The 16,060-nt window shown below is 40.0% G+C and overlaps 1 protein-coding gene across 2 annotated transcripts in view; it reads right to left on the bottom strand.

The window, feature by feature from the left end:
* The window catches only part of XPO6 (exportin 6), a 94,310-nt gene that overhangs the window by 34,750 nt on the left and 43,500 nt on the right, over nt 1-16,060 (bottom strand). For both annotated transcript variants that reach the window (XM_008530942.2, XM_008530943.2), the window contains exons 7-9: nt 10,386-10,839; nt 6,973-7,099; nt 1,764-1,873 (exon numbers count right to left, since the gene is read on the bottom strand). In XM_008530942.2, the coding sequence (XP_008529164.2) occupies nt 1,764-1,873; nt 6,973-7,099; nt 10,386-10,839 (691 nt within the window). The remainder of the gene's footprint in view (nt 1-1,763; nt 1,874-6,972; nt 7,100-10,385; nt 10,840-16,060) is intronic.

Here is a 16,060-nt window from a genome sequence, read left to right as displayed (position 1 = left end):
GCCACACTGACAACTGTGATATCAAGACAACCGATCAGGCAGGCCAACGTTGGCAGGTGGGCTAAAGACCTTTAGGCTGTCCAGGGGCCCTATCACCCGACTCCATGGTCACCACCACAGTCAAATGACAGGAACATCTTCTCTTACTTATTGTCACTGTTGTTCTCACTGTGACCATTTATTGAGTGCCTAATAATACACGCTAGATGCTGTGTCAGGTATTTCATATACATGATTTCCTTGAATTCTAACCATCCTATAAGAAAGGTTATTAGTATGCTCATTTTGCAAGAGGAAATGTGATCAACATGTAACTTGACCAAAAGAAACACTGCTACGACAAAGCAGAAAAGGAATTTAAACTCTCTACACCACTATTCCTTTTATTGGTACAATAATCAGCACAAGCGTATATTTAATACTTAATAATCTGATAGTGTATATTTTCTCAATGGAACCATATTCTCCACACCTAAAGCACATTTCTACTGTGCTTTAAAAAGCACTTTCGAGGCCAGCCCCGTGGACGAGTGGTTAAGTTCGCACACTCCGCTTTGGCAGGCCAGGGTTTCGCCGGTTCGGATCCTAGGCGCGGACATGGCACCACTCACTAGGCCATTGTGAGGTGGCATCCCACATGGCACAACTAGAAGGACCCACAACTAAAAACTATACAACTATGTACTGGGGGCATTTGGGGAGAAAAAGCAGAAAAAAAAAAAAGAAGAAGATTGGCAACAGTTGTTAGCTCAGGTGCCGATCTTTAAGTAAACAAAAAAAGCATTTTCATATTAATCATTTCGTCAGCGTATTCTTCCAAAAAGCCTGAGAGGTGTGAAGGAATAGCCACCATGAAATATAGCAAAATCAGGCACAGTCCTGGAACCAAAGGATGAGAGGGTTTGGCATATAAGAAAAAGAATTTGGTGGAAGTACCTTTTTTTTGAAGAATCTCATTCAAAAACAGTTAAGTTTGCAAATTTACCAAAAACAGGATCTACTGTTGTGTAATAAGGTTTCTGATACATGAATATACTACCCATAACCACATGTGACCTGACACCATAGCAACTTGGAAGCTCTTTTGCAATCACAAAAATAATTGTGCTGAGGCGGCGTCCCATGTGCCACAACTGGAAGGACCCACAACTAAGAATACACAAGTATGTACCGGGGGGCTTTGGGGAGAAAAAGGAAAAGTAAAAATCTTTAAAAAAAATTTAAAAATAGAGGCCGGCCTGGTGGCACAGTGGTTAAGTGCACACGTGCCACTTCGGCGGCCCAGGGTTCACCCGTTCGGATCCCGGGTGCGGAGATGGCACCGCTTGGCAAGCCATGCTGTGGTAGGCATCCCACATATAACGTAGAGGAAGATGGGTATGGATGTTAGCTCAGGGCCAGTCTTCCTCAGCAAAAAGAGGAGGATTGGCAGCAGATGTTAGCTCAGGGCTATCTTCCTCAAAAAAATTAATTAAATAAAATAATTTTAAAAAAATAAAAATTAAAAAACCAGACACAGACCACAAAAGCACTATCACACCTAAAAAATTAACAATACATATTACTTTTTTAATCAGAAAAAAATGTTTTAAGAAAACAGGATATTGAAAGGGAAAAAAAGAAAATGCTCAATGGCATTACTACCTAAACAGCTTAAATGACTCAGTTTCACTGAAGAGCTGTGGGTGCACAGTTGCCCCCTTAGACCACAAGAAAAACTGGAAAAATGTCTATTTCCAGTTATCAATGTTTCTGGGGTTTACCTGTTGAGAACTGCTTCCTTGTCTCCCAGACGACTTTTAATTTTACTTGTCAGATAGTCCAAAAAGAGCGTCCAGATATCCAAACAAGAGAAGTAACCTTCATGAGTAGGCTATGGTACAAAAGAAATCCAGACAATAAAATTACTTAATGCAACTACTCTTTAGAAGCACACCCACCAGTGTTTACTTCTGCCAAAATGGTACAATCACAAGCCTAGATTCCCTCAGCTTCCTGGTAACCATAAGTGATGTCTTTTAGTTAGTCTTCACAGTTGGGCCCTCTAGAACCTAACAAGACAAGAGTACCATGAACACATCATCAGGGAGATACTTACTATGCAGGACAAACTGAGTTACAAAATAAACCAAGTGAACACTTATCTTAAAATCTGAGACTGTGGTGGGGAGGGCTCTTACAGATCACCCAATTCAAACCTGTTTTAGAAAGAAATTGAGATCCAGATAGATATATGATCTGTTTAAGGTCAACGGTAGGAGCAGGTCCCTTGACCCTCAGCCACTACATATCATTACAAAACCAAAAATAAGTTTCCGTGGCTCCAAAGGTGACACGGTTACACATTTGAACATTAGGAAAATAACATTTGCAGACTTCTTAAATAACAAATTGAAAATAAGCTTGTTAAGTCTGACCCTTGGGCATTATCTCGTCTGCAGAAGCAGGTGTGTCAAACAGGATAACAACAACCTCTAACCAGGTGTTGATAAGGACAAAGCGAGGAGAGAAGGGGCAAGTCTTTGTGGGTCTTAGTGCCTGGACCACTGCACTGACCAACTTTCTCAAGAGCCTTGAGATTCTCCCTCAGTGCCTCGTGCACTCTCCAACATATAGTCCTCCTGATACACATTCAGCTTCAACTTCTGGTCTTCATATATCCACTCAAATTCTTGCTACCTATAAGAGCTCTTTGCTTTTATTTGTGATGGCTTCACTGAACCACATAACTGGTGGCAAGATCACATAAGGAGAGAAATACTACTATCATCTTGGATCAGTTTCCTTCCATTTCTGACCCACAGGAAGTCCCGTTTACAAGGACATATATGGAATTTGCCCAAGGAACAATGAACACTGGGCGGGAGCCTGCAGCGGGAGTTCTACACCCATGGTGAGTCCAAGAAAGAAAAACTGTAACTTAAAAAAGAGGACAGACTCCAACCTCACAACCCACAGGGTGGCCCTGGAACTAGACTGCTCCAGCCCAGTCAGGACCACTGCCAGGGCCGTCCTCGGCAAACCAAATGACCACTCCCTGTCCCCACTTCATACTTCACAAAACTCAGGGTGTCCATGAAGTGAAATGAACCAGAAGAGTAAGCAGGAAAAACAATCAACGAGCCGTGTGGAAATAATACAGGTAGCTGGTGGACAGGCGCTCGACGTGCACAGCCAGGAGATGTGGCCTTGTCCTGGCTTCAGCTTGCTGAGCTTCCCTTAATTCAGTCACCAGTTGTCCTTTCTTGGTTTGAAAATACCCACCAGCCCCCTCCAAAGAACACAACTGATCAGATGCATGTGGAAGTGCTTTAGAGAAAAGCCACCACAAAAATCCAGTATTTATGACTATGTCAAAGTACTTTATGTCTTCCCCATGCCTTTGAACTAAGGATTTTCTATGTGGTTCCAGGCAAGAAAAAAAGGTGAGCAAATACACCCTCTGTAGGACCTGAAACATCACCATGAACATCCATTTCTGCAGGCCCCACCGTGAGGCCGTGTGTGCTGCCCACAGGCTGCCCATGACCCGGCCCCGGCCTTTGACAACTGCCATGGGCACAGATTGTGAAGGTCATAAGATGATAGGCTGACTATACATTTGGAGTCATCCAACTTTTCAGAACCCTCACAGAGGCATTTTTGAAATGTACCTGTACTCAGATTCACTTTTCAGATTCCAGGGCTGATTAATCATTGAAAATCCTGACAAGTTTCTTTAAGAAACCAACGATACCACTCCTATCTCCAAGTGATTTACAGTGGTTAGTTTTCATTTGCATTGGTCTATCTGATCTTCAAGATGGCCCTGAAAGAGGACAGATATCTTTCTTCCTCTCAATTTACAGATAAAGAAACCAAGGCTCAGAAGTAAAGTTACCTGCCCAAGGTGACAAGATAAGGAACAGAAGTAGAACTAGAATGGGGATCTTAAGAAGCCAGGTCTAGAGCCCTTTCCCCTTTGATACCCTGCCTCAGGCACTGTTCTAGGAAGAAGGGGCAAAATGGAAACTGCAAGACCAAGAAGGAACTGATGACGATACACTAAAAGGAGCAGGCAGACACAAATCATAGGCTTATACAGACACCTCCGGGGCTCAGCAAGCCAGGAAAGTAACAGCAGAGGCAAACACCTGGTGAGCACTAGCGGCTGGAGGGACTGCAGCAGAACACTTGGGTGAAAGAAAAAATATAGAAAAAGCAAACAGAAGAGAGGAAACGGTTAAAGAAAGATACTAACACCACCTTTGTCCTATTACTATTTCTTCAAAATATGTTGACCAGTACTAAAATTTGTATGACTTTTAGAAATAAAAGGCAAAAATATGGAGTACACTCATAGCAACTCTCTAGACAAGAGGAAAGACACATCTTCCCACTTTACAGATAATTAAACTATGATAAAGGAAGATCACACTGTTGATGAATATGTGAGAACTTAAAGCTCTCTCTTGAGGGCATTTAATTTCTTGTTCTTAAATCTTATCCAAAGAACTCCTCTATTACCAGCTCCTGATCCTAGAGTGTGCCTTGCCATCTTTTTTCTGCTCTGCCTCTCCAGCAAAGGACCGTCTATCCTACAGTAAACTGCAAGGAACACCTTCCAGGTCCCTGCCCCTCTGCTCAATGCTCAGAACCTGCTCCTGCTGGACCTCAAGGACACCACCTCCCACAGTTCGAGAGCCTGTGCCCAGAAAGGAAGGTCCTCAAACAGGAGGCCAAGAGAGCACAAGGGAGCTCAGCTGACAGAGACCTGCAGGTAGAAGAGGAAGAAAGAAGCTTGTTGTTTGCTTCATGACCATATCCATTTATTTTCCCAGCATATAAATGAAAAATATATAAATATATAAAACCACCACTTTCAGTTTAACGGAAAACTACAACATAAGATGCTACTGAAAGAAATCACAGAACAATGAACACTGGGAAGGACCCTGAAGATGCCCACTGCAGTCTATCTCCTTATCTAAATCTAAAGAAACTTAAAAGACTTGTCCAAGGACACAGACCTAATAGAAATAACCAGAGCTCAAACAAAGAACTTTTGGGTCTAAGTCCACAGAAGTAGGCATAGGACATGCATACTTTAAAACCTTTTTTTAGCTTTCTTCTATACCACATACACTAAAAGATCCCATTTTACATAAGGAGCAAAGTTGCAAGACATTTTCATTCCATTTCCCAAATAAACCCCTTCTTTCTGACCTCAGCACCAGCTCCTTTTCTCTCCTTAGTTTCTGCTACATTTATTCCAAGGTATCTATCAAATCCTTCTTTTTTTCTGGTCCCCTTTAAGACATCTCTGGATCCATCTCAAAACTCCCCCACCTCTGATGCTTCTCGCCTATATCCTCACCCTCCCACATCTCCTCACCTCTTCTATTCCATCTTAGGCCTGGTGAGCTCAGCGTGTTTTCCTTCTTACTCTGCACTCACTGGCCCCTCTATCAGACATCTTGACACTTCTTCAACCTTTTAGTCCTCCTCCTCCACCTGCACCCTCCCTCCTGCTCCCAGGAATGGTTCACCCTTACCACTGGGTCCTCCCACTTTTATGTGCCAAGTACCTCTTTGAGAAAGGCTGGCTCTCACACCAAATACCCTATCCCCCACACACACTCCTCCCAGCCTAGACCCTTGCCTCTCCACTAGCCTCATTAAGCTACAATATTAGTGGTTTAAACAACCAAAAAAGTCAACTTAGAAAATCAGATGCCCTCACTGACCCAGCAGTTTCATCCCTCATATATTCCAACAGGAAGAGCTACACATGTACACCAAAAAAGAATGTTCACTGCAACATGATTCACGATTACCAAGAACTGGAAGCAGCCCCAGTCAGCAATGGAATGATTTTCAGATAATGATTTACTATAAAGCAATGAAAAAGAACAAACTACTGCCACATACAACATAGATGAATCTCACAAACAATGGTGAATGAAAAAAGCCAGAAAAACAAATACACAATGTATGCCTCCATTTAGAGAAGTTCTAAAACAGGTAAAATCAATCTAGGATGTTAAAGTCAAGACTGGGGTCACTTCTGGTGAGAAGGGAAGGGAAGTGATCAGGAAGGGATACAAGGGGATCTGGGGGCTGCTGCTAACGTTCTGCTTCTTGACTTACCTGGTGGTTACATGGTTGCTCATTTGGGGAAACTCACCAAGCTGTGCACGTATGATTTATGCACTTTTCTTTATGTGTGTGATTCTTCAATAAAAAGCTTATCTTAAAAACACACACAAATGGGAACAAGGGATAGGGTATGAAACAAATCCAGTTTAAAACTGGACTGTGATGATGGCTGCACAAGCCTATAAATTTACTGAACATCACTGAACTGTACAATTACAATGGCTGAATCTCATAACATGCAAATTTTAACTCAATAAAGCTGTTAAAATATATATATAAATAAAAGGTATTGGGTCACTAGAATGTAAACTCAATCAAGGGAAGGACTTCGCTTGTGAGGGTTACATGCCTAAGTCCTGAAATACAACAGGAGCTCAAAAAATATTTGTTGAATGGGGGAAAAAATTGGATCCACCAAAACTTTACTCTTCAGAGTGTCATTCTTTATAATCTCCTTGTGGGAAGTTCTGGTGAGATTTATAGAAGAGAACTAAAGGAAAGGCCCTAATTTCAGACTTTTTATGTATTTTGCTTCTCCAACATAATAGTGGTTAAGAGCACAGACTCTATGGGTTCAAATCCTGGCTCCACTGCTCACCAACTGTATGACCCTGAGCAAGTTACTTTGTGCCTCAGTTTCTTTATCTGCAAAACAGAGATGATGATAAGAAGAATATCTACCTCATAGGGTTGTTATGAAGGATAAACGTTTTAATCTTCACATACTAATAAGCACTATATAAACATTTGGGAAATAAAATAAAGTTCTTTCTCCTAAAAATAACAAAGTAGACTTCCTGGGGGGAAAGGGATGGGGCAGTTCTGGGACTTTACCTGATGAAATGTGTACTTGAACAAAAGTGTCAGAAACTCCACCACGGGGAACTGGGAGTAGGACTCGATTCTTCTTAGGTGAACACTCACAAAAAGCCGCAGAAAGTCAGTAAACTTCTCGATGTAGCTAAAGAAGACAAGAAGACAAGAGGTGACAATAAGAAACCCGGCCACCTCCTTAGAAGAGAACTCAAATGCAATCCAAATTTCTTTCAGGACAAAACTAGACAGATTTATAATATATTTTCAGTTAAAAATATAAAGGCCTGCAACAATTACCTACAGGTCAGGCAACCCTTCATTCCATTACCACCTGAAACATAGCAGAAAAGCAACTTTAATCCTCAGACACTACCTCCCAAGGCATCTTATAAGCTAGTGCTCTCATATTTTCTAATTCATTAGTGTTATGACCCAATTAAAGAGAAAGGAAACGGTACTAAAAAGTCAACGGGCAGATCAAGTGTGTCATTTTAACGTGGCAAATCTAGAAGACTGGTTTTCTTTGCTGGGAGGCCAAAATATTAAGATGAAACATGCTAAAAACACAAAAACAAAACAAGGCTATACAAAAGGCATGGCATCCAGGTGAGAGAGAGATTCTGGCTTGCAACCTAGTATTCATTCCTCCCCCCACCCCACCCTCTGGCTCCTGGTGCTAATTAAACATAGCCCATCCCAATCCATGCTAAAAGTGATTCAAATATAAGGGAGAAAGGCTCTTAGAGCTGGACAAGCCTCAGGGACAACTTAGTCTGATGCTTCATTTTACAGATGAGGCCCAGAGAGAGAAAGTGACTGGCCCAAGGTCACTCAGCCAGCTCCTAGCAGAATGGGACTACCATCCACTCCCAATCCCGTGCTCTTTCTTTTCACATCACAGTGAATCCCCAATTCATTTGTATTCACAAAATCATTTCACAGAAGAGTGTGGGTCACAGCTGCAAGGATAAGAGATTTTTGTTATTAAATACACAGCACATCATCACTCTCACATTTCAGAAACTGTCATTTTAAGCCCCTCGATACCAAAAGGTGATTAGAAAATGAGACGGACATATCTCCATAAGTCACATTTCAGAGACTGATAAAAAAAAGACATACTAGGCCTTAGCCAAAAATTAAATGGCTCAAAGCAATTCTGAAACTCAAAACTGCAAAAGGCTACTTTTTAAAGCAAAGATATGTGAAATAATAAAGGGGGAGAAGACGACTACTACTCAGAAGAGCAAAATTGGCCTATAAAGAAAACGTCCCGTCTTGTTCCTGGGACCTGTCACCCTGAGAGCAGCCAGCCTGTCTGTCTGACCTCCACACATGGGCAAACTTATTTGCAGCTTTAAAAAAACATATATATGTTAAACAAATATATATATATATTAATTTGTGTTTGATAAGGATCATGGGGCCAAATACTCGAAAAACAGTAAGGCACGAAAGTCAACTGTTTTTAGAGATGGGAAAGTACAAAAAGACCTCTCTGACACCTTCAATCACTAATACTCAAGAGCAGGAACTCCTCATTCCACACTCAGCTTATTACATTATATTTTTATATGGATGTTCAAAGCCATCAACAGTTCACTGCTCTTTAGGAAGATGCACTCGATTCCCTACCACCCATACAAAAAGGAGAACTCATGGGTAAAATATCACACAATCTCAATTTTACTTTAATCCTCATCCCAATTTTTTAAAGAACCCAAACAAGGCTGCTCAGTCGCTAACTACAGATTTTATTTCACCTCATTTTCTGTCCCTTGCTCACCTTCTGGTACAGGTGCTAATGAGCAGTAGAAAGTTAGAAAAGGGGCAGTAGAGGAGAAGAGAGGCAAAGGACCTGGTTAAGTAGCTCCTAAACAACTGAGAATGGACTTAGCTGTTTAGAATTAGTGCTAAGGGACCCAAGAGCCAGGAAGCAAGCACACAGTATTGTTGATGTCACCTTTCTGCTTCCAGGCACCTCTCAGCTTTCACAGGGCAATAGGAAGCATAGGATTAAAATATAAAACCAAAAGCACAAAAGTTACAAGTAACAAAATCAGTACACAGATAATCTATGATGACATTTCTATACCATCCAAAGGTAAGCCATAACAAACATTATGCTACAAGTCAAAACAACTGGTATTTGATAGTCAATACAAGCAGCTAGATTTTTTTTAACATATGAAAACACAAGCCTTTCTTAACCAAAGATAGAAAGAATATAAAATTGTGTTTGAATACTGATGCCTTTGAATTCACATAGAAAGCTATTACCAAATAATGAAAAACAGAACATATTACCATACCAGATTATGAGTTCTTCTGTGATTATACATAGAAAATTTCACACAAAGTTTGTTTACAATAAACCAAAATAATCTTACATACAAATTTTTTTTAACTTTAGAAAAACCTGTTAAAATTGCTAAATTTTTAAAAGCATAAAACTGTCTTAACTTTAGGCACTTGACTTTATATTCTGCTACTTACTCTAACGGAAAGGAAATGGCTTAATCCTATACAGCTTAATAACAAAACACAAGCCAAGGAAAACTGATTAAAATATTAACAACTTTTGCTGCCAGGCAATTTATAAATATTTACTAGTTTAATACAATTTATCTGCCTGGAAGTTTCATGACGATGAACAGTCAACATGATGTTCTTAATAGAAGTTCTCGACTTTCCCTCTTGTTTTTACACAGCAGTAGCATTATACTAATGAAAGTTGTAAGACAGATAAATGACATCCTCTGCAAGAGAAATAAATAATGAGACCAAGCCTCAGAGTACTGTGATGGAGCCATCTTTTAGGGTACTTAAGAAAGAACAGCTAGGTAATTTTAGGCTCCCTTTAAGAGGACAATAACAAAGAAACACAGATGTGTTGCCACATTAACATCTCCCTTTCTTTTGATGAAAATTTGCCATCTACGTAAAACTCAAAAGAACAACAACATTCCTATAAACTGCATGACGTTCACTGGGGAAAAGTCAAATAGTAAAAACTGACAAGCAACATGGAGTGAGAAAGGGTGATTATAACTCCTGTACCTCCACGGACCTCCTCTCCTGTTCTTGGCTACGCATGAGCAGCAGTGTCAGTTCCTGCACCACCTCAGACCTGCAGGCAAATAGTAAGGAAGAGGCGGGGAAAGGGGCAGAAGGGAGGACAGGAGATGGATGGGGAAAAAGACAACAAACCTACACAATTCACAATCACTTTTCAAGTTCAACTCATTTCCCTTAACCACCCTAGCCCTTCCAGCTAAGCTGACTTAATAGTACACACCTACCTTTCCATTCCTCACCAGGAGCCCCAAATTCTGAAACCAAAGAGGATTACAGACACTATGCAGCACAATGTCATCAATAGTTAAGACCCTCTCTCAGGGCACAGCCGACTCCACACCTGTTTTCATTACCTCTCATCGAGTTCTTCTAGCCTGCTCTTCACCGTGTGGGCATTGTTATCCTTGGTAATTTTCTGCAGGAGGTAGAAAGTCTGCTGGAACATACGCAGTAAATACTCCTCAAATTCCATAGGCACACAGTTCTTGGACATGAGTTCATTGATGCAGGACATGGCCAGGACCCCAAGCCGGCCGCGCTCCTGACCCAACACACAGTTCTGGCTGCTGCCGTTAACTGATGCCATCTTTCTGGCCCGGATGTCACAGCCAAAGCGTGCAAAGTGGAAGATGGTGGTAAGGAGGGACGGGGTGATGCTGGCAGACAGAGGAATCCAACTGAAGAGATGGGCCAGACACTCCAAGGCCAGGGAACAGATATACTCACTCTCCGCGTCAAGGATGGGGATTGGCTGATTCAACAGTTTGGCTGAACTAGGACTCTGCAACAGGTTACTCAGTAAGTCACCTGAAAATACATAAGGCTTTTAAGATATACAGTATCAAATCTCTTACAAAGCAACTTAAGTCATTCTCCTTAAGAAAAATAAAATAAAAAATTCCAAGCATTACTATAAAGCAACAGTTCTCAAAGTTTGGTCCTCAAGACCCTTTCAGGGATTCACAAATTCAAAACTATTTTTAAAAGAATACTAAGATGTTATTTTCTTTTCTCACTTTCATTATTTCACAAATATACAACAGAGCTTTCTAGAGGCTACATTACATATAATATGCAACAGAGAGAAAGCAAAAGCTATCTTCCATTAAGCTACATATTAAAGAGATTTGAAAAATGTAAAATAATGCCACTCTTCAGTAAATTTTGCTTGCTTTGGAAAATATACTTGTTTTTCATTAACACATCTTATTTACATGTAATGAAGTCATGTTATTTTTAAACGAATAAATATTTGTACATTTTCTCAGTTTTAATATTGATATTACCCACAAACCTCTTTGAGGACCTCAATAATTTTTAAGGTGGGGGGGATGAAATGTGTGAAGGTGGTCAAAAGTTACAAACTTCCAGTTACAAGAAAAATAAGTCCTGAGGGTGTAACATACAGCATGGTGACAAAAGTTAACAATATCGTGTTACATATTTTAACATTGCTGAGAGTAAATCTTAAAAGTTCTCATCGCAAGAAAAAAAAGTTGCAACTGTGTGGTGATGGATGTTAACTAAACTTATTGCGGTGATCATTTTGCAATACATACATAGGTGAAATCATTATGTTGTACACCTAAAACGAATACAGTGTTATATGTCAATTGTATCTCAACTTAAAAAGAAAGAGTAAAGGGGTCCAGAGAGCAAAAATTTGATAACTGCTGGGCTAGTCAAGGAGAGGTCTGTGGACTGCACCATCAGCATAATCTGGTAGCTTATCAGAAATACAAATTATCAGGCCCCACTGACACTGACTGAAGTAGAAGCTGGAGGGGTGAGGCCCAGGAATCTGTTTTTATAAGCTCTCCAAGTGATTCTTATGCTTGCTTAATTTTTGAGAAGCTATGGACTAAAAAAAAAATCACACAGAATGAAATGGGGGGGGCTATGATTTTGGAGAGACAAAAGAAGAAAAATATTCAAAACTTAACAAGAAGAAAACTTTCCTGAAATAAAGATGTGACTATACAAAATAAAAGGGCTTATTCTGCTCCAAGAAAAAATGCTAAAGAGTAATCAACAGTAAAAACTTTGGGAATAAGGAAGGAATGTAGGCAGAAAAAGCACATACACAAACGAGAAGACATCAAATTCGGACTTCTCCACAGTAACATTCAAAGCCAGAAAACAGTGGTGCAGTGGCTACAAGTTTTGGGGCAAAGAATAACTTAACCCAAAGCTCTCCTCTGAGTATAAAAGATTACGACATTTTCTCAAACGTGGAAAAATTCAGATAATATACTGCCCACAAAATCTTCTTAAAGGAGGATACAAAATAATGAAACCACGCAAATAAAGTGATAAATAAAAATGAAGAATTAAGGAATGGAGAAGCTGTGGCAAAGGGACTAATGTGAGTATTGAATTAAATATAGAATCAAGACTAAACAAATGTAGGAATTATAGAACGATGTGCCAGCCAACTTTCTCATCTTTCACAAGCAAGATGTCTCAAAATACGTGGTCTAAAATTAAAACATGTAGTAAGAAATTGGTTTTCATAATCTTTTTTTTTTAAATTTGTGTGTGTGTGTGTGTGTGTGTGTTTATGTGTGAGGAAGATTCGCCCTGAGCTAACATCTGTTGCCAATCCTCCTCTTTTTTTGCTTGAGGAAGAGTGGCCCTGAGCTAACATCTGTGCCCATCTTCCTCTACTTTGTATGTGGGATGCCTCCACAGCAAGGCTGGTGAGGAGCATAGGTCCACACCCAGGATCCAAACCCGCAAACCCCAGGCTGCCGAAGTGGAGCATGCAGAACTTTAACCACTTGGCCACGGGGCCAGCCCCCCATAATCTCTTTTTCTTAAGCTTAGAGGTATCTTTTACAAACTAATATTCCTTGTAGAAAAAGCATCTCAAAGTCAGCAATTCCTTCCATTTAACACCTTCTGTTGAATTCAAGTAAAAATAAATTTAACTGTTTTATTAAAAATAAAAATATACAGGGGCCACCCCAGTAGCATAGCGGTTAAGTTTGCACACTCTGCTTCAGCAGCCTGGGGTTCGTGGGTTCAGATCCTGGGTGCAGACCTGGCACCAGTCGTCAAGCCACGTTGTGGCAGCATTCCACACAAAATAGGGGAAAATTGGCACAGATGTTAGCTCAGTGACAATCTTCCTCAAGCAAAAAAGATGAAGATTGGAAACAGATATTAGCTCAGGGCTAACCTTCCTCACACACACAAAATATATATATATACACCATACAATGCCATTTTGTCTTTTTACTCAGTTACATCTATCTTATCTTTATGTATGAAGAGATGTCTGGAAGGATGCTATTTCTGTAGTGGAGTACTGGGTCAACTTTACATTTTATTTTGTACCCAGAGCAGCAGTTCTCAAACGTCTTGGACTCAACCCTTTTACAGGAATACCTCAGAGATACTGCGAACTCAGTCCCAGACCACTACCATAAAGTGAGTCACACAAATCTTTTGGTTTCCCAGTGCATATAAGAGTTATGTTTACATTATACTGTAGTCTACTGAGCGTGCAACAGGATTATGTCTAAAAAACAATGTACATACCTTAATTAAAAAATACTTTACTGCTAAAAATGCTAACCATCATCTGAGCCTTTAGCAAGTCAACCTCTTTTTGCTGGTGGAGGGTCTTGTAAAAAACCCCATATCTGTGACACGTAATAAAATGAAGCACAATAAAACAAGGTATGCCTGTATTGAGGGTGCCAAAGAGCTTTTGTTTATGCAATTATTTCTATAGATATTTGTCATATTAAAAATTAATACTGAGAAGTTTTCAAATATTTAATTGAATTAAAAATAATAATAGGGGCCGGCCACCTGGCCGAGTGGTTAAAGTTCTGCATGCTCCACTTTGGCAGCCTGGGGTTTGCGGGTTTGGATCCTGGGCGCAGACACGGCCCCGATCATCAGGCCATGCTGAGGTGGCGTCCCACATGCCACAACTAGAAGGACCTACAACTAGAATGTACAACTATGTAATGGGGGGCTTTGGAGAGAAGAAGAAGAAGAAAAAAGATTGGCAACAGTTGTTAGCTCAGGTGCCAATCTTAAAAAAATAATAATAATAATAATAAACCAATTACATGTTGGCATAAATAACATTTTCTTTAATTAAAAAACTATATTTTGCCCCCCAAAAATTAGAGAAAAGAGCAGCACTGTTTTTACATTTTTGGAAATCTTTTTAATGTCTGCCTTAAAAGAAAATAGCTAGATTCTTTCATCTGCTTCTGCATTCAATCTGTTGCAGTAGGTTTTCATTGAAGTATATGAAGAAAACTCAGCTTCACATACATATGCAATTAAAAAGAAGTTTTAGTGGTATTTTCAGATAACTGTAGCTATTCTTTAATTCAATATTAAAATTTGACAAACACTGATTTCTTAAAGGTTAACTGCAATGAGGAATCTGAATGAGGTTTTTTATTCGGTATACTCACGAGAAAATGAGAATTAAAATGACAAATAATGTCTTAGTATTTTTATGATCATATATTTGACCTCTGGGACCCCTAAAAGAGTCTGGGAGACTTCCAGGGGTCCCCAGACCTATTGAGAACTGCTGTCTTATACTGGCCATGGGCCAGCTCCCGCTTGAACATTTTTAAATGGAAATAAATTATGGCTTTAAAAACAAAAGCAAAACAAAATTTAAAAAGTTGTCCCTATTCTTTAGCTCAGAAGAATTTTTCCAGAACGAGATTGTTAAGGGGGGTAAAAAAGCAAATCCTCAATGATAATAGTGATGTTAAGAACAGCTACCATTTGATGTGCTATTATTTGCTCGGCACGGCACTAAGCACTTTACATACATATTCTCATTTAATGCTCACAGTTCTAAGGTAGGTATTATTATTATCCACATTTACAGACTATTAGAATAACTAAGACACAAATAGATTAGGCATTTCCCCATGCTCCTCAGCTAGTAAGAGAGAGAGCTGAAACAGAAACCCAGGTCTGGCCCCAAGGCCTATGCTCCTTCCCAGAAGGCAGGCCAACTGGAAAGATTACGCAGCAGAAAAAATGATCAGCTTTCAAGAAAGCTAATATTCAAATATAGAAAAGTATGCATGATGTAAAGTCCTCTGAAAAACAGCATGTGCACACCATGACCACAACTATAGAAAGACACAAGCACAAGGACAAAGGCCGAACAGGATTAGACAAAGGTAAAAACTGTTTAGGTGGATAGGGTGATCCACAATTTTTCTTCCCTCAAAACAAGAATCTCTTAATGTTCTTTCTCAATAAAAATGATTTTACTCAACTTTAAATGTTTTGAGGTATTTTAGTAGATTACAGAAGTTTTTTCAAAAACTGTATTTTAAGCAAAGTGGAAGGAATCACCGCAGAACAGACTGTTCGGTGCTGCATTTCCAACGCGAACTTGAGAGAGCTGTAACAAGCGACCTATGTGAGAGGGCACCTTGATTAGAAGGCCAGTGGGCAACTCCATCTTCCTGGAGCTGGGCCAGGCCCTGGTAGCAGTATGCACCCACACCCCAAGAGGTGTGTGAAGACTCTGGGACATCCACTGACTCGAAAGCACTCCAGACTTGGCCAGGTGACTTCTAATAGGCTTTCAGCAAAGATTCCCTTGAGTTTTTTATTTCTTTAATTACTGACATTTCATGTTTTGTACTGAGTTCTACAGGTACTACCTCAGTTTCTCAACCTCAACACTACTGACACTTTGGGCTGGAAAATTCTCTGTTGTTCTGTGCATTGTAGCACATTCCGCAGCATCCCTGACTTCTACTCACTGGATGCCAGTATTAACTTCTCCTCCAGTTATGTTAACCAAAAGATTTCTTCATATTGTCAAATGTCCCCTGCGGGCAAAACTGCCCCAATTGAGAACCACTGATCTAACCGTAGCCTTAGTCCAGTAAAACGGGGAGAAACTCTATTCAAGGAGGCTTTAAGAAGAGAAAACAAGATCACAGCAGCTGTGAGTGACCCTTCCAAGTCCAACCTTTCTATAAGTAGCTTATAAGGGAATACATGAAAAGATTTGCAAGTG

The sequence above is a fragment of the Equus przewalskii genome, chromosome 12 (genome assembly GCF_037783145.1).
Source record: "Equus przewalskii isolate Varuska chromosome 12, EquPr2, whole genome shotgun sequence".
Taxonomy (NCBI): Eukaryota; Metazoa; Chordata; class Mammalia; order Perissodactyla; family Equidae; genus Equus; species Equus przewalskii.
This window is presented reverse-complemented; position numbering and strand designations above follow the sequence as displayed.